General features: G+C 38.5%; 1 protein-coding gene across 2 annotated transcripts in view; it reads left to right on the plus strand.

The window, feature by feature from the left end:
• The first annotated feature begins 39 nt into the window (after positions 1–39).
• The window catches only part of WDHD1 (WD repeat and HMG-box DNA binding protein 1), a 29,958-nt gene continuing 5,718 nt past the window's right edge, over positions 40–24,279 (plus strand). Inside the window, exons 1-19 of one of the 2 annotated variants that reach the window (XM_055716389.1) lie at positions 40–124; positions 614–702; positions 2,214–2,325; positions 5,088–5,239; positions 7,418–7,529; positions 8,076–8,126; positions 9,818–9,913; positions 11,492–11,584; positions 12,449–12,555; positions 13,964–14,099; positions 14,265–14,448; positions 14,630–14,814; positions 15,403–15,587; positions 16,734–16,975; positions 17,457–17,594; positions 18,277–18,433; positions 20,292–20,406; positions 21,879–22,010; positions 22,348–22,556. In XM_055716389.1, coding sequence (XP_055572364.1) covers positions 626–702; positions 2,214–2,325; positions 5,088–5,239; positions 7,418–7,529; positions 8,076–8,126; positions 9,818–9,913; positions 11,492–11,584; positions 12,449–12,555; positions 13,964–14,099; positions 14,265–14,448; positions 14,630–14,814; positions 15,403–15,587; positions 16,734–16,975; positions 17,457–17,594; positions 18,277–18,433; positions 20,292–20,406; positions 21,879–22,010; positions 22,348–22,556 — 2,483 coding nt within the window. In that variant the 5' untranslated portion in view covers positions 40–124; positions 614–625. Of the gene's footprint in view, positions 125–346; positions 520–613; positions 703–2,213; positions 2,326–5,087; positions 5,240–7,417; positions 7,530–8,075; positions 8,127–9,817; positions 9,914–11,491; positions 11,585–12,448; positions 12,556–13,963; positions 14,100–14,264; positions 14,449–14,629; positions 14,815–15,402; positions 15,588–16,733; positions 16,976–17,456; positions 17,595–18,276; positions 18,434–20,291; positions 20,407–21,878; positions 22,011–22,347; positions 22,557–24,279 lie in introns of those variants that run through there. The other variant, XM_005437907.3, reaches the window with a different exon arrangement.

A 24,279-nucleotide genomic window follows, 5' to 3' on the forward strand; every position in this document is an offset into this window, starting at 1 on the left:
GGCCCCAGCCCCGCCTGCGCGCAGCCCCGCCCCGGGCTCTGACGGGGCAGGCCCGGCCCTGGGGGCGGGCTGGGCGCCGGGGCCGGGCGCGGGAAGGCTCGAAGCGGGCGGCGGGAGCGGCGTGGTGAGCGGGCGGGAAGGCAGCGCGGCCCCGGCCTGCCCTGGCCTGGCCTGGCCCCGGCGGGCAGCAGGGGGGCCGCGGCCTCTGACGGGGAGGGGGGTCCCTTCCAGGGCCCGGCGGGGGCCTGCGCTGCGCCGCGTTGCCTGGCCTTGCTCGGCTCGGCTTGGCTTGGCTTGGCTCGGCTCGGCCTGCCTGCCTGCCTGAGGGACAGACCCCCGCCTCCCCGCTAACCCCCTGTTTTCCCCCTTTTGCTTCCGCCGTTCGCTTCCACGGGCAGGCCCTCCGACGTGAGGAGGTGCCGGCTCTGTGTCCAGCCCCGGCCCGGCTATAATCCGCTTAGGCCGAGCCAGGGGAGGCCAGTGGCTGAGCTCCGTGTGCCCAGCCCAGCCAGCGAGTGGGTGGGTGAGGGTCCCAGCAGCTCTGACCTCGCCCTGCCTCTGAGGCTCTTTCCGAAGCTTCTCTTATTTCTCCTCTCTTGTCCACCATAAACAGGTGAAAGCGAAGATGCCGTCCACACAAAAGCCTATGCGGTATGGCCACACCGAGGGCCACACGGACGTCTGCTTCGATGACACTGGGAGGTAAGTGCCTCGTTCCTGGGGACCAGGGTAAGGCCCAGCCTGGTGGGGCGATGGTGTTCCCGTCTCTTGCTTTCCCGGGACTTTCCGTACCAGCCACTGCGGCAGGAGGTACTGGGGTGGATTCATGGGCTAGCTTGGTCTGGGAGATCCGCTGGGTTTTGCCTGTGTTGAAAACTGGCTGTATGACATGTTTTGGAGTGATTGATATGTAACTTAAACGTAAGCATATATACATATAAGTGCATATATATATAGTATGTATGTGTATATATAAAAAATTCATGTGCACTTTTTATAAGAGTGACTTCGTATAATCTAGCAGTAATCAGTGCAGTCAGTGTGGGAGCACGTATGTTAACATACACACTACGAAATTAAAAATATAGTTGAAGAAATCCAGTATTTGGCTTGTTATATTTTCTTCTTATTCTTGCACTTCAATGTTTAAATATAAAATACATATTTGCTGTTACCTTTTCATTGATAAACCAGAAAACAAGCCCCTCAAAATGAGCTCAAGGGGTAAGTCTTACATATTGAGTATGGTTTAAGTCTGTCTTCTCCTATTCCTTTCTTTAGTTCGTTAGCCTTGGTACAAAGACTACTTTCTAAGAGTTAGTCTAATAACAAGCCCTCGAAACCACAAAAAGCTTTGTTTACTGTTACAATGTAAATGTTTGAAAAAGGATGCAGACACCTCTGCCAAGTATCATTGGTCCACTACCGCTGGACTCTCCAGCATCAATACAGTCAATAACAACACAATGTTGTGTTGCTGTCAAAGTACAGGCCTTATAGAACTAAGAGCAGCAACATCACAGCTTCACTACTGGCTTGGTAACATTTTGTTGTATAATTAGAATTTTTTGGGTCTGCAAAGAACTTTAGAAAAAGAAATACAAGGCTTGATGATGTCATTAATTAAACTTCTGTGACTTCAGGTTATTGTTTATTGCATTAAAATTGTGAACGTTAACTCCAGCAAACTTGAATTCTGTATTAACTGTTTTTAAGGGTTCTGTGCGCCCAGTCCTACATGTTAAGCCTTTTAAACTTCAGTCAAGTATGTATTAACACTCTTAGTTTTGCCCTCAACCTTGTAATCAGCTGGAAGGTAAGTTTTCAAAGTCTTAAGAAGCAATTAAATGCCCCGTTCTTAGAGAAATTGGTGCTGATTAAGTCCTTTGAAAAATTCACTGTAGGTCCTGGATCAAATGGATTGACCGGTAATATCTAAGGGTCAGTTCAGATGAGTGCCAGGCCTGGGTACTTATCAGAGACTCAAGGTACTGTGTTACTCTACCAGACATTACTTTTTTTCCCCATGTTTTGTAGGTTACTCACCTACATCAGTTATGTTTATTTGCTGCATTGCATAGCATGTATTGTGTTTCAATTTAAAAAAAACCCCAACACTTAACACTTGAGTAACATGTTCGTTTTGGGATGGAAAGGCACAGTGCCTGTCATTTCCATTCCTGAATGCTAACAAATCCTGTGTTTTTCTACAGCTGCATTGTAACTTGTGGCAGCGATGGAGATGTTAGGATTTGGGAAAACCTGGATGATGATGATCCAAAGTCCATTACTGTGGGAGAAAAGGCCTATTCATGCGCTCTAAAGGTATTGTCATTAACAGAACTCCTCAAAGTTGTGTCGTGCTGGTGGTGATATACAACGTGACTGTACAGATGCTGGATTTTCAAGCTTAGGAATGCTGCTTATGTGGGCAATGTTAAACATATAGTGGGATAATATGCAGAAAAAGGCAAGAATAATACTGTATGTAGCACACTTCAGTCTGTATGTGGAATATGTCGATATTTGTCTTCAGATTAATGTATGGAAAAAGTAAGTTGAATGCTGTTTAATGAACAGCAGGTATTTAAATTTGAGCATATGAACATACTCTACCTTTGTGTCTAAGTGAAAACGTTGAAGTAGTATTGAAAACATAATTTTCTGAAATACATGGAAATTTAAATAATTAAAAGTGTCTACAGATTTTTTAATATTATAACTAAATTAAATATTTTATATAAATCAAGAATACTTCTCACAATTCATTTTATCCCGTACAGGATTGTAGGGGAATTAATCCTTGCACTATGCTTCTGTAATATTCCTCCCCCCCACTTCCTTCAAATTCAGTTATACTCATTTCTGACTTTGATCTCCTTTCTGAGGAACAAATCCAGCAGATTAAGCTAATTATACAGTGAACTTTTTAGGCTGTTTCAGTGTTTTCTCACAACGTGAGTTGCAGAATGTTTCCAAGAGTAAGATGTGATGATCATCAAGAATTAGGAAAAAGCCATGAGGCTGTTTTATGTGCGCCTGTTTTAAGAAAATCCTAATCTGTTAATCAAAAATTGCTCTCAAAGTCTGTGTCTGGTGATGCTTTGGTAATACGTTTTTGTAGTTGATCGATATTTTGCTCTCAAAGTCTTCATTTAGCCCAAAGATGCCGCTGACCCACTGTCCTAAAAGTCAGAAGAGAACAGGATTCTTGCTTACATAAGTTGTAAGAGTTTGTGAGAATGCTGATTAGAGGCAGTTTTGTAGTCCGACTGACTGGTGTTTGAAGCATAACCTGCTCTGTTTGTTTTCATGCTCGAGCAGTTCCTTTTACTATATCTTGCAGAAGTCATTATTTGTAATAACAGGGCAGATAAGTTACCTATATGAATTTGTATAACAAAATAATTTTTTTTTACTGTGCATGTTCATGCATTTAGCTTGAGGATTCTCACAGTATTTCCTTTATGTACCATTATTGTTATCTTACATTAGTAATAGATGGTCTAAAATGTTGTCTTTGTGGTAATTGTAGAAAAAAAGAATTCCAGAAGTCTACATCAGTTCTTCAGATGTAGTTAACTTTGCAGTGATAAAGGAACATTTTAAAACTGTTTTTCAACTACTTGTGATTTTGGAGAGCAGTATGGGAGAGGAAATAAATGAGAATTAACATACATGTATTGGATTTTAAAAATAATAATATTTTGAAGCCTTATTCAGGACTGCTGCCTTAAGTGAAACCTCTTTCTTATATTCCTCTTAATATACTTCATATATCTGTTCCTCAATACCTGTATGATCTATTTTCATCATTGATTCTTAGGGTATTCTGCTGTTGATTTTCATTGTATTACTTATCCTTTCACAAACCAAGCAAGGTGACTTGAATGAGTTCTCTTAGCAAATCAGTGGCAGAGCCAGAAATTGCTAAAACTATTAATGAATAGACAAGGGAAATCCTCGTTTTAGTTTTTGACACCAGTAGGAAAAATCCTGTGCTCTTAAGTTGATTGTAAAGTGCTTTTAGTTTTGAGAGATTTTTTTTTTTTTTTTTAAACAGTGAGATTAAGAACACTGTGTGAGACTTCAGGAAATCTTATTTCAAAAATTATTCTTCTTTACTGAAAACTCATGAGAAACTGATCTGAAATGTCAGTGTAATCTAGGTAATAAATCTCACCTTTTATTCAGTTAGGTTATTTAGCTAGCTGCTGCTTTGTTTATCCTCAGGATTTTTACTGTAACTTTAGGCAACTTAAAAAGCAACACCTGCATACCCTGCAACCCAAACAGTAAAACCCTCAAGGAAAAAAGGCATATTTTTTAATATATTTAAAAAACTTACTGCTACGTACAACTGAGGAATAGTATTGCCACTTGAAGTGATATTACTTTTCCAAGTATGGGATATTTATTTACACTTCTTTTAATCTGGATTCAATTTTAGTAGACATCTGCCTTCTGTTTTCTGAAAAGAACTAAGCTATAGTTCATGAACTTCTCCCTGGTGGCATTTAACTGAGATCAGTCCAAGGGTGCCCTCTCCTGATACTGCAGCGTATTAATCGAAATAGGATGCAAGATTCTTTCTGTTGCAAGAGCTTTCTTGCCTATGTAAGAGGAGTGAATTTTTTTATCCACCAGAAGAAGATCAGACAGTTCTCTTTCAAATTTGTTAGTGACTTAGAGCATTCATTATTTTAGGAAAGATACAAATAGGGAACGTCTTGATGCAGTAAAATTGCCATAGAGTTAGCATAATGAGTTTTAAATCTGCTGAAGCAACTGGAGTTGTATTAAATCTAGCAGTGTGTTTCTGCAAGATTGCAAGTAAGAGCACAATTTTTCTAGTTTTTAATAATTTGGTTAAAGTGATAAAGTTTTAAAGTTGCTGTGCTTGTCTGTATTTTGGAGGAAGAAATAAAAGTTAAAGAGCATTTTCCCTACTAGTCTGGCTGTCAGACCTCCTTTGGAGCTGCTAAAGTTAATCTGCCCAAATATTTGGAACATTAGAGCAATTTTTTTGGCTCCATGGGCATAAATGTGTTAAAACTAACAAATTTTATGATGGATTTTCTTTTTAGAATGGAAAACTGATCACAGCAGTATCGAACAATACTGTTCAGATACACACATTTCCTGAAGGAGCTCCAGATGGTATCCTTACTCGTTTCACCATGAACGCAAACCACGTCATCTTTAATAGTGATGGTACAAAAATTGCTGCTGGATCCAGGTAATCTGTGCGTGACAAGGGAAACCATTGCTGTTGTTCAAAATCATGCTGACTTTTACCAATGGGGTCATTAATCCACATACCTCTGAGGGTTTTCAAGTATTGCAGAATGCCTTCTGGGTTGGAGGGGAAGAAAGCAATGAAAAGGACTTTAGGAAACAATGCTCTGAGAGATGTTTGATCCACCAAATAATTTTAAATGGAAATCAGGTGTTGTGAAATAATCCCATTTCTTTAGGAGCCGTGAATCTTTTCAGCTTTTAGTCCTGTAATGCATAAACATAAATGTTCACCCATATGGATCTCATTGCATCAAGGATTTTGTTACTGTGTGCTAAAGATAACGTTCTGACTGTTCAGGATCATGGTGCTGCAGAGTATACACACATGCAAAAGTTAGATGGGTTCTAATATGTGTGAGCTTTGACTCATTCTCTGGCACAAGTATCATCACCGTTCTGCCAAATGATAACAGATGACAGTTGCAAGACTCGCCTGAGGGAAATTAACTAAAATACGCATTTAATTTCTTAGGGCAGCATGTTTGTTTTTACATAATATGTGCTAGTCCTTTAACAAAGATGGCAAAAGAGCAAGTGGGCAATATTTTTTTAATCTCAGGGTTTTTTAAGGCTCAGGTGATTCTTGACTGGATTTGGTGAACTCTTTGGGCAGCTGTAGCTAACTCGGGCTGTGTGCTTGCCTCTACTGGAATTTGTCCTCCACAGTAGAGATGGCAGAGCATTGCATCTGGTTCCTGATTCTTCTAAGTGTGGATTGAACTAGAAAGTTTATGGATGGATGAAAATGCTGGACTGTGAACTCTGGCAGCTGTGGAGCAGACATACCAGCCACACCAAAACTGGGAGGCTGGAAGCTGGGGCAGTAACCACTGTAATCTCTAAATCTGACAGGAATCATGAGTTTGGGCCCTTTGCCAGGACTTGTTTCGGAGAGAACAGCTCTGCCCCAGGACCTGACTTTGATTGGAGAGATTAGGCAGACAGCAAACTTTACTGTTTCTAAACCTTTTACAAAAACCCAGTACTTCTACAGCCTGGCCAGGGCTGTCCTATTAGAAAAAAGGGCTCAGAAGGCTGTGACGCCACCCCTCGATGAGGTCTTCTGTAACATTGGAGGAGAAAGTGGCAGCCATGATATGAAGGAATGCAGCTAAAAAGAATTGCTTTCAGTTGTCTCAGGTCTATCCATTTTTTGCATGAAGTCTGTAAACTTCAGTTTTATATGAGAGCTTAACAATTCAACTGGCTGCCAAAGTTCACATCAACTATTTGAAAAATAGTTGTGTGGCTTCTTAAATAAGCAAAAAAGATCGTATCACCTGGTTTCTCTTTTCTTTAAAGTTGTATTGCATTGTTTAAGAGTCCTAACGTAATTGTAGTCGTCTCACAATATAGCTTATAGACTGCCTTTTATAACTGTTGGGTTAGCATTAGATGACAAAACTGAGGCTGTGTTTCTGACCAGTTAAAGTAATGGTTAACCCTACAGAATTAGGTCCTAAAATTAAATTTCTCTCTGAGGGACTTGCAATGAAATATGGGAGGGAGTGGTAGTGAAAGATTGTCTGGGGGAGCTGTTTGGCTTAGAAGTTTAGCATTGATATTTTGAGTTAAACTGCAGTAATGTCTGTAATTTTGGAGGAGGGAATAAAGTTGTAAGAAATCTGTTAATGTATCTGATACACTAAATGCTCTTAAAAATCCTGTTAAAAATATCACAGAATAAACTACTTGCTCTATCTTTTTTTAAACCACAAGACCATATAATTATAGTAATGAATATCGGTCCCATTCAACAGATAGTTCTTAAGTCAGCTCTCTGGTATCTAAGCAGAGGTTTTCATTATGTCATATAGAATACTATATTAAACAGGTATATGGTCTATGTGTGCGTAATATAATCTCCAAAGAGCAGCCATGTTTTATGAACTTTGACATGAACAAAAATTAGGTCCTGATAAAAAAATAGTGTGGTCTTGCTCCTGTTGTAGTAGGCCTCAAGACTCTCATTTTCCCTTAGATCATACAGTGTTGAGAGCCAAACTTCTGCAAAAGATAGTTAGTGCCCAATTTTTATTGCCATAAACACACAGTTTGTCATTGTTAATTAATAGCAATGTGAATACTTTTGTGTCTGTGCCATTGTGATCTGCAGTGATTTTATGGTCAAAGTTGTGGAGGTGACCGATAGCAGCAAGCAGAAAACTTTCCGAGGACACGATGCTCCCGTTTTAAGCCTGTCTTTTGACCCCAGGGATGTTTATCTGGTAAAAACACTTTCTCAATTACTTTCTGCTTTGAATCTCCTTTTTCTTGGGGAAGAAAATGAATACATACTTTTTACAAGGAAAAAAACCAACAAAACAACAAAAAACCTAGTGACTGGGCACTTGGGTCTACTTTGTTTCAGCTGGTCTTACTGATGATGGAGTGTGTCACAACTTGCTGCTACCCAGGAGAACACAGTCTTCACTTTAGTACTCAATTACTGTCTACGTTCTTCTGGAATCTAATACTGATCTGATTTTAGAGGTGTAAAGATAGCTTACTAAAATAATAATTTTGAGCCTCTCTTGCAAATAAGCAGCTCAGTTGAAGTATGAGGATTTGTAATTACAGTAGCTTGGAGTCAAGTAAGGTTATCAAGATGACAGTGTTATTAAGTTTATAGTTTAAAATGGTTTATACAAGGGAGGCTTTGTTTTTAAAATTAGTTATATGTGTCTAGCATTGTTATTGGGATTTTTTAAATTTTGTAGCATTAATTTCTCTGTCTTTAATTACTGACTTGTTTACAAAAATCTCTTACATAGGCATCAGCGAGCTGTGATGGTTCTGTCAGAGTGTGGAAGATCGCAGATCAGGTAAAAGGCCTGCTTTCTAAGTTAAGTGTTTTATAAGAAATCCAGGATTTCACACACAGCAAGAAGAGCTGGACTGAAATAACCCTGCTGGAACAGGGTTTTCTTTTTGGGGAAGAAATCTAACTACCCTTTGCAGAATACTTTTATCTACTTCTGGGAGAAATTCCAAAGCGTGATTATGAAATGTTGCCTGGGTAGCTATGTTCTGTGCAATCCCTGATTTCTTCTGTTCATCTTTCTTCACTGGCCAACATTGTGTATTTTGTCCTCAGCCCATTCAGAAACAACATTTCTGTGTAAAGATAGCAAATGACATCAGATTCCTTATTTCACAATTTCAGCTCACTGCTTTCAGGGTTAAGGAAGGATTTTTATTCTGTTAAGCAACTATCTAGGTGCATTTTGGTTTTATTTGTTTTTACTGATCTTCCTGCGGAAAAATCCACAATCCTGAAAATTATTTGTTGAGTGGTGAAGGTGGAATAACACTCTGAGGTACTACGCAGTATTTTCTTTTGTAAGAGATCTGGGTGGTTAGTCTTGTTAGGAACACCATTACTTTGACCTGAGATGAGGAAGAGATAATATTTCATGCTCCAGGATCCCTGAGAACGATGCCCAGTGATAACGTTTTGCTTTGATAGGGGACTTTGGACACAATGTTGCTTCTGTGTCTCCTGCTCTCTATTTATGGCATAAGTACTTAGTTCTTGAAGAAGTCGAGGTTCAACTCATTGTATTTCAGACTTTTAGATTTGAATGGATTTCAAGCTATTGACAAAGGGCTTGCTATTCCTCTTTTTTGTGACGCTTGCAACAAACAAACAATTTCTCAGGAGGACCACGTAAATCACAGTTTGAAGAACGTAATTTGTTAGAAATGCAGTCTTAAGGCTCATCTTGGCAATATTTGGCTGAAATAGTTCATGGCCTTTATGAAATCAGGTTTAGTGAGAGGATCAGATTTAGTCTCCGCTTTGGAACTCTTAAGGAACTTGAAAAGGGTTTCAGGTGAAGGCTTTAGTAAGGCAATTCTGCATGTGTATGTGGGATTATTTTTGCTAAATGCCATTGACTGGATTAAGAATCCATGTGGAATTATTCTTGTAAGTATAGTTGAAAATGTATCCCTGCGCTTGTGGATTGCTACTTTTTTAAAAAACATGCTTCTAATGTGAAATCTGGTGTTCCAGATTGACAGTCAGTGCCTTTTGGGGAAATTACATTAACAGTGTCCTAAGGTGGTGGCAGTATGATATGTGTACCTGTGATGTAATTTGAGAATATATCCTTTCATTCTTTATACTGCTGTGGGGAGATTCAGGCTAATGTGTGTCACCTTGCTGTAGTTGATCTGGGTTTGTCAGATATATTTTGGCCAGATTTCTCTCTAACCAAAAAACATGAGAGCTCATTTGTTCTGTACTTGATTAAAAACAGATCAGTTCTGTGATCTTATTTCTGTTAGAAGTAGTTGTATTGTCATTAAAATAGATTCAGTTTTATGTTGGCAAGGTATTTTCAGTTTGTTTTTTAAGGCAGTGTTGTATTTGGATGAAAGAGATTATTGCAGTTCCAAAAATGATATATCTTTTAGCCTTTGTAGTTTTTTTCCACACTTTAAGAATTTGTACTGTACAGTAGATTTTCACAGAGCTAGAAAACTCATTTTTTTGATATTTTGCTTTTAGACATGCACGACAAGCTGGCCACTGCTGCAGAAATGTAATGATGTGATAAGTGCTAAATCAATATGCAGGCTTGGCTGGCAACCTGGCAGTGGGAAGGTAAGTGACATTATTTTAGCCACATCTTAATCCTTCTTTTCTCTTTGGGAGTCCAGCAGTAGAATTCGATCTGGGCAAGCCCAAATTGCAGCTCCTGGCACTAAAGAAAATATTTGGGGTGAAGTTTGTTTTTAGGACAAATAAAAACCTGGAAATGGTTACTTGTTTACGCTCCAGACTCTGTTTGGCAGTAGTTCAGCTGTCAGCCCAAACCAACATTAAACAGTCATGTTTTGCTGAATAGGAAGGAACATTGTACATGAGGGAGATAAAATTGCTCACAACAGAGCATCAAAGGAGTTCAGTCCTTTTCCAATTTAAGTAAACTTTGCCCTATTAGTGATCTTGCTCTGTAAATATTTCCTTAGGAAGTTTTTCCCTTCTTTTTTCACCTGAAGAGCAAAGCTGGTTGTTGCAACTCAAGGTGGTGGTGACACATACTAAAGTCTAGTGTGCATGTACTGCTGCAATAGTACTGTGTGTGAATCACTAACCAAATGGGTTGGGGAGTTAGTATAGCTGTATAGATGTCTCTAGCGTGTAACCTAGAACACCTCTGCAGCATCTGATGATGCGAAGGGGAGAGGAAGAAGGAGCAGATAAATACAAACCTATATGACATGAGGCATGCCCTGCTATACTTGAAGTAAATGACAGGGAATTGAGTGAATATTGGCCATTTTTTATGGCTTCTGTTCTTGCCTGTGATAACGTGGCAGAACCTATTAATCCTTTATTGACATTCCAGCATACAGGTTCTAAAGAGTATTTTCCAGTGTTTTTCACAGATCGTACCTGAATAATCTTGTTTCCCAGACTTGGCCTTTGTGTCTGTCTTCCTGTGTCCACCCTTCAAAATACCTGGCCACTATGATAACATGTATAATGTTTCTGTGGAAAAGGGAATGTCACCTGCAGTACAAATTGTTTCAATATCCATATTGCATAAAATCAAATACTTTAAATTTTTAGCCTAATTCTTTACACACACGCCCCTGTTTGAAATTTAAGTAGTTGTTTTGCTTCTCTTACAAAGCAAATTGTTCCTTAAGTCTTTAAAAGAAATCCAAATCCTAAAATATAAACAGGCAGTAACAATTATGTGGTTTTGTGAAAGGTGAAATGAGCTATTTCAGGAATCAGATATTCAAATTAGATTTATTGAGAAGCTGTGTCCTGATCATAAGAGGTTTGGAGATGAAGGGAAAAGGAGAATGTAAGCCTTGCACTCAGAGCATTAACTATTTTTATATGTGTGTTAGCTGTTCCATAAATAAGAACTTCTAACCTTATAGTGCAGCTGTCGTTATCTTCGGGTTTCTGCCAGAAAGAAATGAAGATTAAAATAAAAACAGGCATGCTCTGCTATGTTGCATGTGGAAAGCATTAATGTACCTTGTAATTCGAGTTACTTCAGCTTTCTTTACTTTTTCAATTGGCATTGCTAGGATGCTAGAGGACCATTACAATGCTGCGGCAGTCACAACTGTAATACTTCTGAATGAAGGAGCTGTATTATTTGTTCTGTTTGAAAGGTAACTTGTTCTAAATTGTCTCATTCTTGTTTCCTTTAAACAGTTGCTGGCAATTCCTGTAGATAAAGTTGTTAAACTATACAGAAGAGGAACCTGGGATAGTCAACTCGATCTATCACATAAATCCATCACACAGGTAGTTATATTAGCCAGGTGCTTGCTAAATCTTCTATAATTATATCTTAGTTTAAACGTTACTCTGTCAGAAGTTATCTTCTGGACAGTATACTCCTCCCTACCACTACAGCTGCGCCCCCCCGCAGCTTGGTTAACGATTGCTCGCATTTTCTATTTCATTTCTGATCCTGCTACTTCATGTTGGAAAACAAGGCAAGAGATACTAGATGAGAGTCAAACATCTTTATGTGGCTCTGGTTCCCCTCTTTCATTTATGGTAACCCACTAGATCTTTAGGGTCTACTGGTGAGTCACTAACTGCAGCTGAGGAACATCTGTTTTCACAAATTGCTCTAAATATATAGGTTTTGTTCACTCTCTATTTTATTAAACTGAAATTTAGCTACTTAGTAGCCCTAACTGTGCCATCTTCTTTACTTTGACCTCATTATATACTCAGCAACCTTTGGGTTAGAGAGGATCACTTTCCTAGTGTTGTGAAGATACAGAATGCAGTCTTGGATTTTAATTTATGGAAATGTATTAAGTTCAAAATAAAGCTATTTTACTGTTGAGTTTGTAAAATACCCTATGCTACTGTCTGCGTGTCTAGAATAAGGTTTTATTCAACCTCATGGCAGTGTTTAATGACAGAACATGGATTTTCTCAAAAAAAAAGTGCGCTCTCTTTAAAGAGTGGTTCTTGCAGAGAACTAACTAAAGCTAGCTGTAGTACGGGGGGCGCTAGATATGATTTGTTAAAGATCATTATTATTACTTTTTTTATTCCAGAATATCTGTTTTAAGCTCCACAATATGAATGCTGTGTGTGCATTGGTGGTAATGTTTTCCTTTTTCCCCCCCCTCCCACCCCCATCCTAAGTCCTTGAATGTTGTGGCCTGGTCTCCTTGTGGGCAGTATCTGGCAGCTGCAAGTGTGGATGGGAACATACTGGTGTGGAATGTGGAAACCCAGGAGTGCATAGAGAGGTATTCAGTGTTGTTCCATAAATCCCCAAGTACATGTTTTTTCCTGAAATAGGATTTTTTTAATCTTTTCTGTAAAAGTTATTTTTGCAAATGCAGAACGCTGCCTTTTGAAAAACTTTAATGAGATTTACAGGGCAAATCTGTGAATTTTCTGCTAAGGTTTTGCTGACAAAAGGCACCCTGGAAGACTGCATATGAAGTCTCAGGTTGAAGAGTATGGTTTACCTGGCTTCATAGATGGTCTCCCAGCTGGTGGTGGGGTTGGGAGTATGCCCACAGAGAGGGAGCCGAAGCACATGGGTCAGAAGGACTGTGTTGGATCTGGGTGATGCTGGGAGGCAGGGCCACTGCTCAGTCTAGGTTTGAGCAGAGGAAGCAAGCAGAGGGCTTTTCTCTTGTGCAGCCCAAGTGAAGTGTGGAACTAGTACTGCAGTTCACATGCTGAAGGGAATTCAAGGGCTGCCATATCATTTCAGTGTTTACAGGGAAGCAGTTTTTACACGAGTGTAACTCTTGGGGGTAGGTAGAAATGTGGCATTGTTTTGCCTTCCCCCACCATGTCCAGTATGCATAGAAATATGTTCTGATTCATGTGATACACTATCTTCCTTTCTGCGTAGCTAGAACACTCTGGAAACATTACATTCTCAGAAAGAGAATAGGGAGAGGACATGAATGTGGATCTTGTTCAAATTCCATAGTCTATAGTTTTCTGTGTGCAAATGTATTTTATTACTTTTTAATCTAATAATTGATTAAAGGATAGTTTTGATGGAAACAAACTTTTCTCACGTCCCAAACCAAGATCATTGGCAGTAAGATGTATTTTCTAGAGCAAGAGGGAAATGCAGAGACATTAGTCAGCCATCCTCACCTGTAGGCAAAACCAGACAAACTGACAAATTGTACTTTATTTTGGTTAGTTAAAGCATCTCTCTTTCACAAAGGAAAAAAAAAGTAAAGTATGATTAAGTGAGGTAGAGAAGAAGAGAAGGAATGATTAATCTGTCTGAATATTTTGGGTAAGAAACATGATTGTTACTGTAGCGCCTCTGTTAAGAATTGAAGTCAGATTCCGTAAATAATTAATGGGAGGATTTTTTGTGAGAATAAAGGGTGGAAAAGATAGAGGATTAACTCATCAGTTTGGTACAGGAGAAACAACTGAATATTGTTTTTATAACTGGATGGTTCTGGAATGGATGACTGCTGGGGAATTACTTTGTCTTTTCTACATGTATCGGGAAGCTGTTGTTTTAAAAATCAAACAAAATCATATGCTTAAAGCTTAAATGATTTTCTCCATACAAAAGTTACATGTATTACTACTTTTTACAATAACTCTTGGGGAGGTTTCTGCACTGAGAAGCTTACTGAAAATGCATTTTTTTTAAAATATTCTTTTCAGGATGCAACATGAGAAAAATTACACAATTTGTGGGTTAGCGTGGCACCCCAAACACAAGCAAATTGCTTATGCAGATACTGAAGGAAGTCTGGGGTTGTTGGAAAATATCGGTGATGGAAAGAAACCAAATGACAAGGTGACCAGTACCAATTATTTCTTAAATTAACGTTATGATGTCGGTTACCAAATAACACTGAATATTCACGCGTGTGTGTGTTGAAAGGTCCCTCTTGTGTGTTAATTCATTTTTTGAATTCTATGTCCAAAAGAAGTTCTATGATGTTTCTTAATCTGATTTTAGGTTGCTGGTGCAATGACAAAGGACTACAATGATCTCTTTGATGGAGAAGACGACAACTGTTCAAATGGAGATATGATTGAACCCCAGTCTTCCCCAAAGGCTGGAGCTAATGAAGATAATGATGACCTTATTCCAACTTTAGGCCTTCTGAGACGGGCAATAATTGATGATGATAACTCACTAGGTACAGAATGAATTAATTTTCCAGAACTCTTTAGTGTTGTTATTGGGACGATCTCTTAGCATCCTCTACTCAGATATGTTCTGCCTTATTTTTCCAGAGAGGTCTTGACTGTTAAAATTTGTATCTATATTCTGTCATAATAATGTGTGTGAGATACATATTTTTTTTTTTAAACTCCTAGACATTGGGATGATAAAAGCTAATTCCAGTCTTCTTGAAAAGGAAGATGATGATGATCAGGCTGGTGGCTTTTCAGCTTTACCATCATCTACACAACGGCCTTTCTATGATGGGCCAATGCCAACCCCCCAGCAAAAGCCGTTCCAGTCTGGCTCCACTCCTGCACATCTCGCGCATCGTTTCATGGTAAGTCTCGCTGCTGTGTGGTTATGCAGATCTAGTTGCTTAGTTAATTTTGAATATTGTCCAGTTCTTGCTGTGTCTCAATTTAATCTATTCCAAGATTTTTTTTTTTTAATACTTCACAGTGTGAAGCTAAATACTGGAAAGTAGCTTTGTGTTAATACAAAGACTGCAAAATATTATGGTTTACATTTCAGTTTGCTTTTGATGTAGAAAGAAATACTTGGCTTTAAGACAGAAGCAAGCTATGCGGTTTATACCTGTGGTATTGAATTCTAGCAAATCTTTTTTAGCCAGAACTAGTGGATGTTTTACTACTGTTAAAGACTTGTATGTTAATCATCCACTATTTCTTTCCAACTGCAAGTTATTCACACTTAATTTTGTAAGGAGAAAGATGGCTAAGCAATGAGAATGAAACTAGTTTCTGCCTATATTCAGCTGTTTCAGAAACTGTAAGTCCTGGCTACACCCATCTTCAGTCTTCCTTCAACCTCCCACCTACTGTTGTTTCAGATGACAATGTTATAGCTGGCTGTTTTAGCTCAGTGTGATTGATTTGGGGGGTCTCTGTGTGTTTGGTTTTAATAGGTGTGGAATTCTGTTGGTATCATTCGCTGTTACAATGATGAGCAAGACAATGCTATAGATGTAGAATTTCATGATACCTCCATACACCATGCGACACACCTGCCGAACTCTCTGAATCACACGATGGCTGACCTCTCTACTGAAGCTATTTTACTAGCTTGTGAGAGTACAGAGGAGCTTGCAAGGTGAGTCATGGCCTTGCTCTGCAAAGCCCATAGTATGCAATTAGACTTGTTTCAAATATTTCAGCTTCTGTCACTTTGAGGTTTTTGGCTTTTGATCATGCTTTTTATTTATGGGATCAGAACACTTTCAAGGAGGATTTTCACATCCACCCACCTGAAGACTTGAAGAGTATTGGAAGATGTATTATGGTTACTGAGGATTTTTTTTTAATCCCTTTTTCAAACATATATATGTGTACATACTCACTGGAAACTTCATGCATTGCTAGCTCAAAGGAAATTGTAAACATGAACAATAGGTTTTCAGTCTGCTCAAATCAAAGATAAACCATAAGGTCTGTGCTATTTCTTTTCACGCTGTTGCTAAGGAGACATGTTTGGAGATACCTGAATGATTCTAAGTGTGAAGAAGACAAGTTTGTGAAAACCACAGAAAGATTTAAGCAGCTGGGCCAGCCAGGCTTTCTTCTTGCATTGAAGAACAATGGCAACAACATTTTATTGCCAGTTTCTGTGGAAATATCTTGAAGAAAGAACCTTCTTCTTTTCACACGTAAAGCATTGTGATGAGTTGAAAAGCACCCTTTACCTTTAAAATTATTATTTGTATGTATTGGTTTTCTGACTCTGAAATTTCAATTTTTTTTCTCAATGGAAGCGGGTAATAGCTCAAAAGCTGTGGTGTCTGTGAATTGGTCATGGGCAGTTTTAAATTATTAAGAAGACAGAACTGAAGTGCCTGATGTATTTATTTTTTTCCTTTTAAAAGATAGCATAGTATGACAGACTTGTAATGAGAGCTGATATTCAAGGGGTATTGAGCACCTTCAGTTTTTATTAATGTTAAATAAGCAGGACACTTACCTGTTTCCATCTAAAAAACCTCCCCTCAGTCCTTTAAACTGTCTCTGCCTTGGGCTTGAGAGGCTCTGAATCTACAGTGTGGGAGGCTGAGCTGGCTGTTCAGTTCTTGATAATAAGAGTAACAGCTCTGCAAATGACTGCTTTTAATTTATAGTTCCTTTCAGTGACCATTGCAGATTCCAGGTCTCTGGGAAACATGTCATATATATTGGTGTATGTTCAGGTATTGTGTTTTTCTTCATGTTGATATATTTGACTATTGTTCTTTTGTCTCTGCTTTAGCAAGCTCCACTGCATTCATTTTAGCTCATGGGATACAAACAAGGAGTGGACAGTAGATATGCCAGAGGATGAAGACATTGAGGCTGTCTGTCTAGGTCAAGGCTGGGCTGCTTGTGCTACTAGTGCCTTGCTAGTTCGCGTGTTTACAGTTGGAGGAGTTCAGAAAGAGATCTTCAGTCTCCCAGGTCCAGTGGTGTCTATGGCGGGACATGGAGAGCAGTTGATGGTTATTTATCACAGAGGTAGTTTTCTCCCTTCTGTCTTTTTTTGAACTGGGGTTATGTTTTCAATCCTCATCTGTTACTGGCTCCAAACACTCGTTAATTTGTGCATAATTGCCAGAAATGTTTTCTTACCTTCTTGATGATGCTTTTACAAGCACATCCATCACAACCCACAGATTTCGGACTTTTGACAGCAAAGCCTACACTTCATATTGGGATGCTTAGATTAACCTGTGGGGAAGGGGAGAATTTTATAACATGACATTAATACATTAAACCTGGATTTCAGATATGCCAGAATGAATTACTATGGGAAATCAAGGAAGCAGTTGTAATGCATGCTTTGTATGTCCAAAAAGACAAGTAGTTGTTTGTCTGACAGTGGTATTCATGAATAGCCCTGCATTAGAATTAGGTTTTGATTCAAAACTTAAATTTAGCCAAGAGACAAGATAATTCTTCTGTTTTCTAACACAGTCGTTGAACAACTTCTTCCTAGGTACTGGGTTTGATGGGGACCAGTGCCTTGGAGTACAGCTGATGGAGCTAGGAAAAAAGAAAGAACAAATTTTGCATGGAGACCCTCTTTCTCTTACAAAGAAATCCTATTTGACGTGGGTTGGATTCTCCGCAGAAGGTATGAAATACCAGCATGAATGATACTGAGAAATCTTGATGCTATAGGAGGAATTCTGGAGGACAGTGTGGCTAATTAATGTCCTTTTAATAATGGTGATCTTGGGGTCTAGACCTTTTTCTTTTTTTTTCCCAGTCTCCTCAATGGCAAGCAAAAGTCTGCTTTTCTGTTCTTTTAATATATTTACTAAAACTTTTTTAATTTTTCCACTATGAATAGAATACACTTGGATATTATCAGAACTTTTTTTCCTGATTGGTTGCCCTGCACTGCAAAAAGAAATAAGCTGCACTAGTACACTGTAATAGTCATGTTCAAATATCTTGGCAAAATCTCCCTCATCAAAGTTAGTAGCTCGGGAGGGGGTTTTATGATAGCCAGAAAAAGTAATTGTAAAATAGCTTATTTTCTTTGGGAATCTACTGAAGTAATAGGAACTTGATTTCTTCATAAAAAGTTTGAAATTTGAACTTGTCATTGACTAGCAGGTGTGTTGACTGTCAGAAGGTGGCGCATCTTTCTAAGGAAACTAGTTTTTCCCAGCTAGGTAGTACAGCTTGGGTGAGAGTATGTCCTATTTGAGCTCAAAACCGTCGTTTCCAAGCTGTATCCAACAGTTCAGACTTACTCGTGTTGTTATTAGTTGCTTGTCGGAATAATTGTTTTCATTTGTAACAAACAGGTACCCCTTGTTATGTGGATTCTGAGGGAATTGTACGGATGTTGAACCGAGGAGTTGGGAATACTTGGATTCCAGTGTGTAACACGAGAGAGCATTGCAAAGGAAGATCTGATCATTATTGGGTAGTTGGGATCCATGAAAATCCCCAGCAACTCAGGTCAGATATTTCGCAAGGAAGTACTTTGCTTGTCTTGGTTTTAAATTACAGAGGACTTCCTACTAACACAAGCTAGAAACAACTTTTACTAAAACAGGTGGCAAGTAAATATGCACAGTGAATGATCTAGTTCATAAATGTAATTCTGCATGGATGTTTCATTACTAAATTGGTTTTGAATAAACTCATTAATGAGTTTTATAATTTTCAACTGACTAATTGTGGCTTTTTGGTGTGGCTAACAGGCATGAACACTTTATTATGAAATCACACGTTTCAGATGCAGACACATTCATAAGACTGCATTTTGCTAGAGAAACCTACTAAAAAGTTATGGCTGCTGTCAAGAATCTGCTTCTGCTGTTGATGGGTTTGGGGTGGTCGGGTTTGGTTAGTTTTTTATTATTTTTTGCAATGTTTTCCCCTTTTGTCCCTTTGAGAAGAATGCAATCCTGTAACTGATCTTCATCATTAGGCACAGATAAATCAAAACTGTCATTATTTTAATATTTAAACTGTTGCCATGAAGAAGGATTTTGTGTGTAAAATTGCTGAAATATTTAGCTGAGAGTTAGCCATTATTGTATAAAATGTGATACTAGTGATGTTCTGTTTCTCTTTATGGTAACACACCTCCTGGTTGTTTAGTTGCTGAGCTTTTTTTGTAGTCCTCTTTATTCAGTGATCTCTGTCCTTTTCCTACAGGACAGAATCCAGGAGCTCCCATGTTTTACTGAAATTTATACTTTTCTACTTTGCTAGTCATATGCAATTGTGGAGGCTGGTGGGAGATGGCATTTTATTTAAATTTATGTGACAGCCTTTTTAATCCTCTGGTTTTTTTGTAATAAGGGAAATAATTTGATGTCACTGGTAAATGTCAATTTCCTGTCTGTTTCTTCCTCCAAATCATTAAATAATGTTGGCCTCCAGAAAATTCACCAAAAATGTGCAGTACATGTGACATTGTGAGCCTGTCATCATGGGGTTTTTTTTCCTTCTACTCCTAGAAAGAGGGTGCTACTCTGAGTTGCAAAGAGCATTTTATTCCAAGCCACTAGCATATTAAAAATAAGAAGGGGGAGGGTTGTTGTAGAAACACATTATGCCTTAATACAGATAGCCAGAACACTAACGCTTCCTGTTCGTGGTGGGTTTTTTCATTTTTTTTTTTTTTTTTTTTTTTTTTTCCCCCCCTAGTGTCTGAAACAGTAGCTTATAAAACCAGACATTTTTGTCAATGCTGCATTGGTGCTGCTGGAAATACAGCTCTTCCCCAATCAATGTTTTGCTTAAGTGTTTGTTACCAGAAAGTGCTAGTCTAAATATAAAGAAACAATAAGCCTGTTCTTTTAGTATATGCTTATCTGTTTCACCCCTCCCTCCCCCCTTTTTTTTTTTTGGCCCCACTGCGTGTCTGAGCACAGCGCTCTCCTTATGAAGTGTACAACCCCTCATCAGAAAAAATGGTAGACATGACTGCACTTATTCCAGTGGTCTTAAGTTGTTCAGTAGTTTCTGATTTTAATAAATTGCATTTACATTTTGGAGTAGCTATTAAGTCCTGTATTGCATGAGATGGAGAGCTGTGTCTGTTATGTGCCACATTTGCAGTTTCTAGTGTGAACACGAGCAGCATGTGCTTTGCTGGTTTTAAAATATTTTTTTGGTTGCAATGCATTATAAAAGGTTATTTTTACAATCTTAGATATTGCTATATTTAAGTCAGTAATTTAATTGCTACTTTTTTAAAGAACAAATCCTCTTCAAGTGTCTTGCTGCTTAGGAGACATGATTTAGATGTAGAACAACTGGTGACTGTGTTTTGATTGTATGTGGGTTTTGTTTCCTTGCACAGGTGTATTCCCTGTAAAGGAGCCAGATTCCCTCCTACGCTACCACGGCCTGCTGTAGCAATATTACCTTTTAAACTTCCTTATTGTCAAGTTATGACAGAAAAGGGACAGATGGAGGTATGGAATAGTGTTGAGTCCACAGCTGATAGTCTCAGATGCCCCCATAGTAGGGTTTATACAAGATTCCTATTGATCATATCTACTGTGAGGATAGTACAAACTCTGAGTAAGACAATGTGGTTAAGGAGGTTATTTGGGTTCAGTGTTTTCTGTAGCTTGTTTGATTTGGTTCAGTTCACAACTGTTTCTAGAAGAATACAAGATAAAGCTGCTAGAGCTGATGCAAGGTCGTATTTCCATAGTCTGTTTCTGACCAATGAAGTCTTTCTCACCCTTTTTTATTTTATTTTTTTTTTTTGTGGGTAGCGGTTAACGTTCTAGTAAGCACCAGATTTTGGGATCCAGATCAAGACCACCTTGAATGTGCCTGTTTTTTAGGCATAACAAAGTTTCTGGAAGATCTATTTTTGAATTATATACTAAGTACTCAAATTCATGTAATCACTCTGAAAACACAGGCCTTCTGGCTTGGCTTATTTTCTTAAGGTAGAGGCTGGCTGAAGCAAGACGTACCTGCAGAGAACTTCTAAAAGAATATCTGTATGTATTCTTCAGGGTTTTTTTAATAGATTTAAAGATTTCAGTCTTGTGGTGTTCGGGTGTATTGCACAAAATAGAAATGAACACAAAATTCTAACCTCAACCTTAGAGATGGTTTAATGGTGTTTGAAATTAATTCTCTTTTGGTTGAAGTGTAGATAAAAAATTTCAATAATAATACTTTGTAATTTTTAATTAATTCTCGTGAATTCAGTTCAAGTCTTTGTGCTTTATCTGATGGAGTATGCCTTCCAGCCCTGCCCACTACCCTCCCCACCACCACCACCACCACCACCACCACCCCCAAAAAAAAAAGAGGAAAATGCCAAGAACTATTAATTTTAGCTTGAGGGAATATGTATTTCTGTGTAGGTAAAGCAGCAGATTATTCCAGTACATCTGATGTAAACGTACTGGTTTTGAGTAAGTTTATAATTTTTTTGTAACAAGGCTAACCTGGTCTAATAGCCATACCAGCATTTTGCTGAACAAGAGTTATATTTTCTGTTTGCCTGTCTCACAGATAATGTGTACTCCTGCAGTCACTGAGTTATTCTGGAATACTTCTAATTTGCTGTGGGACAGAAGTTATAAGATAAAATAATCAACTTGTTCTAGAATTGTCTGCCCTGCTAGCGTACTAGTGAACATGTAGGTCTCATCCTGCTAAAAAGCTGTAATATAAATGGAATTTGACATATATGGTGACCATCCGTATACAAACTGATCCAAACAGTCATTAGTGTGGTCTGTTTTTTCCTCAGCAGGCATTGGCTTTTAAAGAGAATTGTTTACCCCTCACCCTCATTGTAACATGGAAGAAACATTTAAGAATAAGTGGATAAAATATGTTGTAAATTGTTGGGCATTATGTTGTGGGCTGTCTTGTCCCCTCTGATCTCCAGCGCACATCTTTCTCCCTTTTTCAGGAACAGTACTGGCGTTCTGTTGTATTCCTTAACCATGTGGATTACTTATTGAAAAACGGCTATGAAATTGATGAAAATGCTAAAAGTCAGTCAGTGAAAGAACAGCAGGAACTTCTAATGAAGCTCTTTGCCGTAAGTACAAATAAACAAAAACTAGAAAGAATTTCTGAGACATTATTTTGATGTAAATTTTGAAGTGATTCCTCATATTAGAAGTCTGGGTAGTGACTGGCAATCTGGCTAGTTCACAGACTGTGATGAAGTGGACTGCAGTTAATATTGCTTATCAGTATAAAGGGTGGGAGGAAGAAGGAAGAAAAAAAAAGTTTTTCTTTTGCTATGAAGCTTGTGCTTGTTGGTGGCTTGTCTTTATTCATTCACTCCACCAAGACCATAATATTTAGGTCCTAGAGTCTGGAGAAAGCCATGTAACTGAAGTGTGTAACTCCCAAGGCTTCTTTTCTTTCAGCTTTCTTGTAAGCTGGAGCGTGAATTTCGTTGTGTGGAACTTGCTGACCTCATGACACAAAACGTTGTGAATTTAGCTATCAAGTATGCTTCTCGCTCTCGAAAACTAAATTTAGCTCAGCGACTTAATGAAATGGCTGCAGAAAAAGTGAGTGAGTTGGCAACAGCACCAGAAGATGAAGAGGATTTCCGAAAGCACTTGAATGCTGGGTAACACAAACTTCTATGATTAAAAAACTGGGAACATTTTTACAGATCTATTAATATTTTGGTCCAGTTGATGCACTTTTCTGGACCACAGTTTGTAATTTGTATTTGTTATGAGGTGACAGTCTGTGTTGCTCTGCTTATAAATTGTACATATAAAATAGTACATCCCTGCTGATATCCTGTGAGACACTTACATACCAGGATACAAACACAAAGGGAAATATCTCCACTTTTTGCTTACTGTATATCTGTGTTTAACGGCTACCGAGCCAAAGCAAACTCCAATCAAACCAAGTTGCTCTGATTGGAATTTTTTTCATGTCATGCCCCCCTGCCCCTTGTGCTGGTTAGGTTATTTGACTCTGACTCTGGCCTGGTTTTTTTCCTCTTTGTCTCAGTCTCTATCTCACTTCATTCCAAAACCATCTAAAAATCCTTTTATCTTTCTCCAGCCCTCCTCTCTTTCAGTGTCCCATCACAGTGTATCCTATTTAGTCTTACTCTCTCCTAACTAATCCCAGCTCTTCAAAGCTAAGAAAATATTACAGGTTTGCTTTGCGTTTTTTCTCCTCTGTATCTGTGCTATCTAACTTTCCTCTCCTACTTGCATCTGCTTTGTAAAGCATGATGAGGCAAAAGATGTGTGTGTGTGGGGTGTTTGATGGTGTTTTGGGGTTTTTTATGTTGCTTTTTGTTTGGTTTTGGTTTTGTGTATTTTTTTTAATATAGACCATGCAGAAGAGCTGTGTTCTCACTTGGCCTCTAGGTGGTACAGCTATAAAGAAAATAGATGCCAGCCACCAGTCTGATAGTGCAGAAATGTCTTCCTATAACAATTTCCTGTATGAAGTTTGGAACTTCTTTAAGCAAGAGGAAGTGATAAGTCCCTGAACTTCTCTAGCCTTTCCCTTATTCTTCTGTATGAAATGGCACATTCAAAACTCATTTCTAAATGCTCTAACTTGTTCTTCTGGATCACACACGAAAGCTGTAATCCTGTGGCTGCAACTTCGGCCACTCTGAGGGTTAAAATTCATCACAATGGCTATATTGTTCTTGATGCCAGAGTAATCGAATACTGATGTTCTGGTTGAAAGAAATTAACCTTTTGTTTACGTATACACAGATTTTAGTGATCAGCAAAGATTAGGAGGAGAATGCAAGAAATGTAGATGCTACTATACTGGGAATTTAGCAAATAATCAGATTAAACATTAAAACTTGCTGCCCAGACTGAAAATACGTATCCATGATACCACCTGTGTGTGTATTCATGTATGCAGAAAAGTAATCTAGCATCACTTATGATGTTGGAGGTTTAAATGGAAATTACAGGAGTTGTTTTATGCTTGCGTTTGTATTTGCAGCAAAGTGTTCTGGCAACAATAGCAATGCGCTCTGAAGGCTGCTGCTTCTGTTCAGGTGCTGGCTTTTGTGTGTGGAGCTGTTGGAAGGCCAGTGCAGATACTTTTAGCTGAGTGTGAATTTCAGGCGGTTTCATAGCCGTGTGCAGTCTGTCTTAAAACTACATCAGTACCACTTCAGGTGACTGCAGTTGGTGTTTCAGAGTGAAGTGGTTAATTAATCTTAATTTTCTTTTTGTAATCATCGCAGTTTAATCAGGGGTATAATGCAAATAGATGACAAATGTTGTTGTTCTTATTTCCTAAATTAGGTAAGTTAGCTTTCCATTGTTCCAGTTTTCTTTCTCAATGTGTTGACC

The sequence above is a fragment of the Falco cherrug genome, chromosome 7 (genome assembly GCF_023634085.1).
Source record: "Falco cherrug isolate bFalChe1 chromosome 7, bFalChe1.pri, whole genome shotgun sequence".
NCBI lineage: Eukaryota > Metazoa > Chordata > Aves > Falconiformes > Falconidae > Falco > Falco cherrug.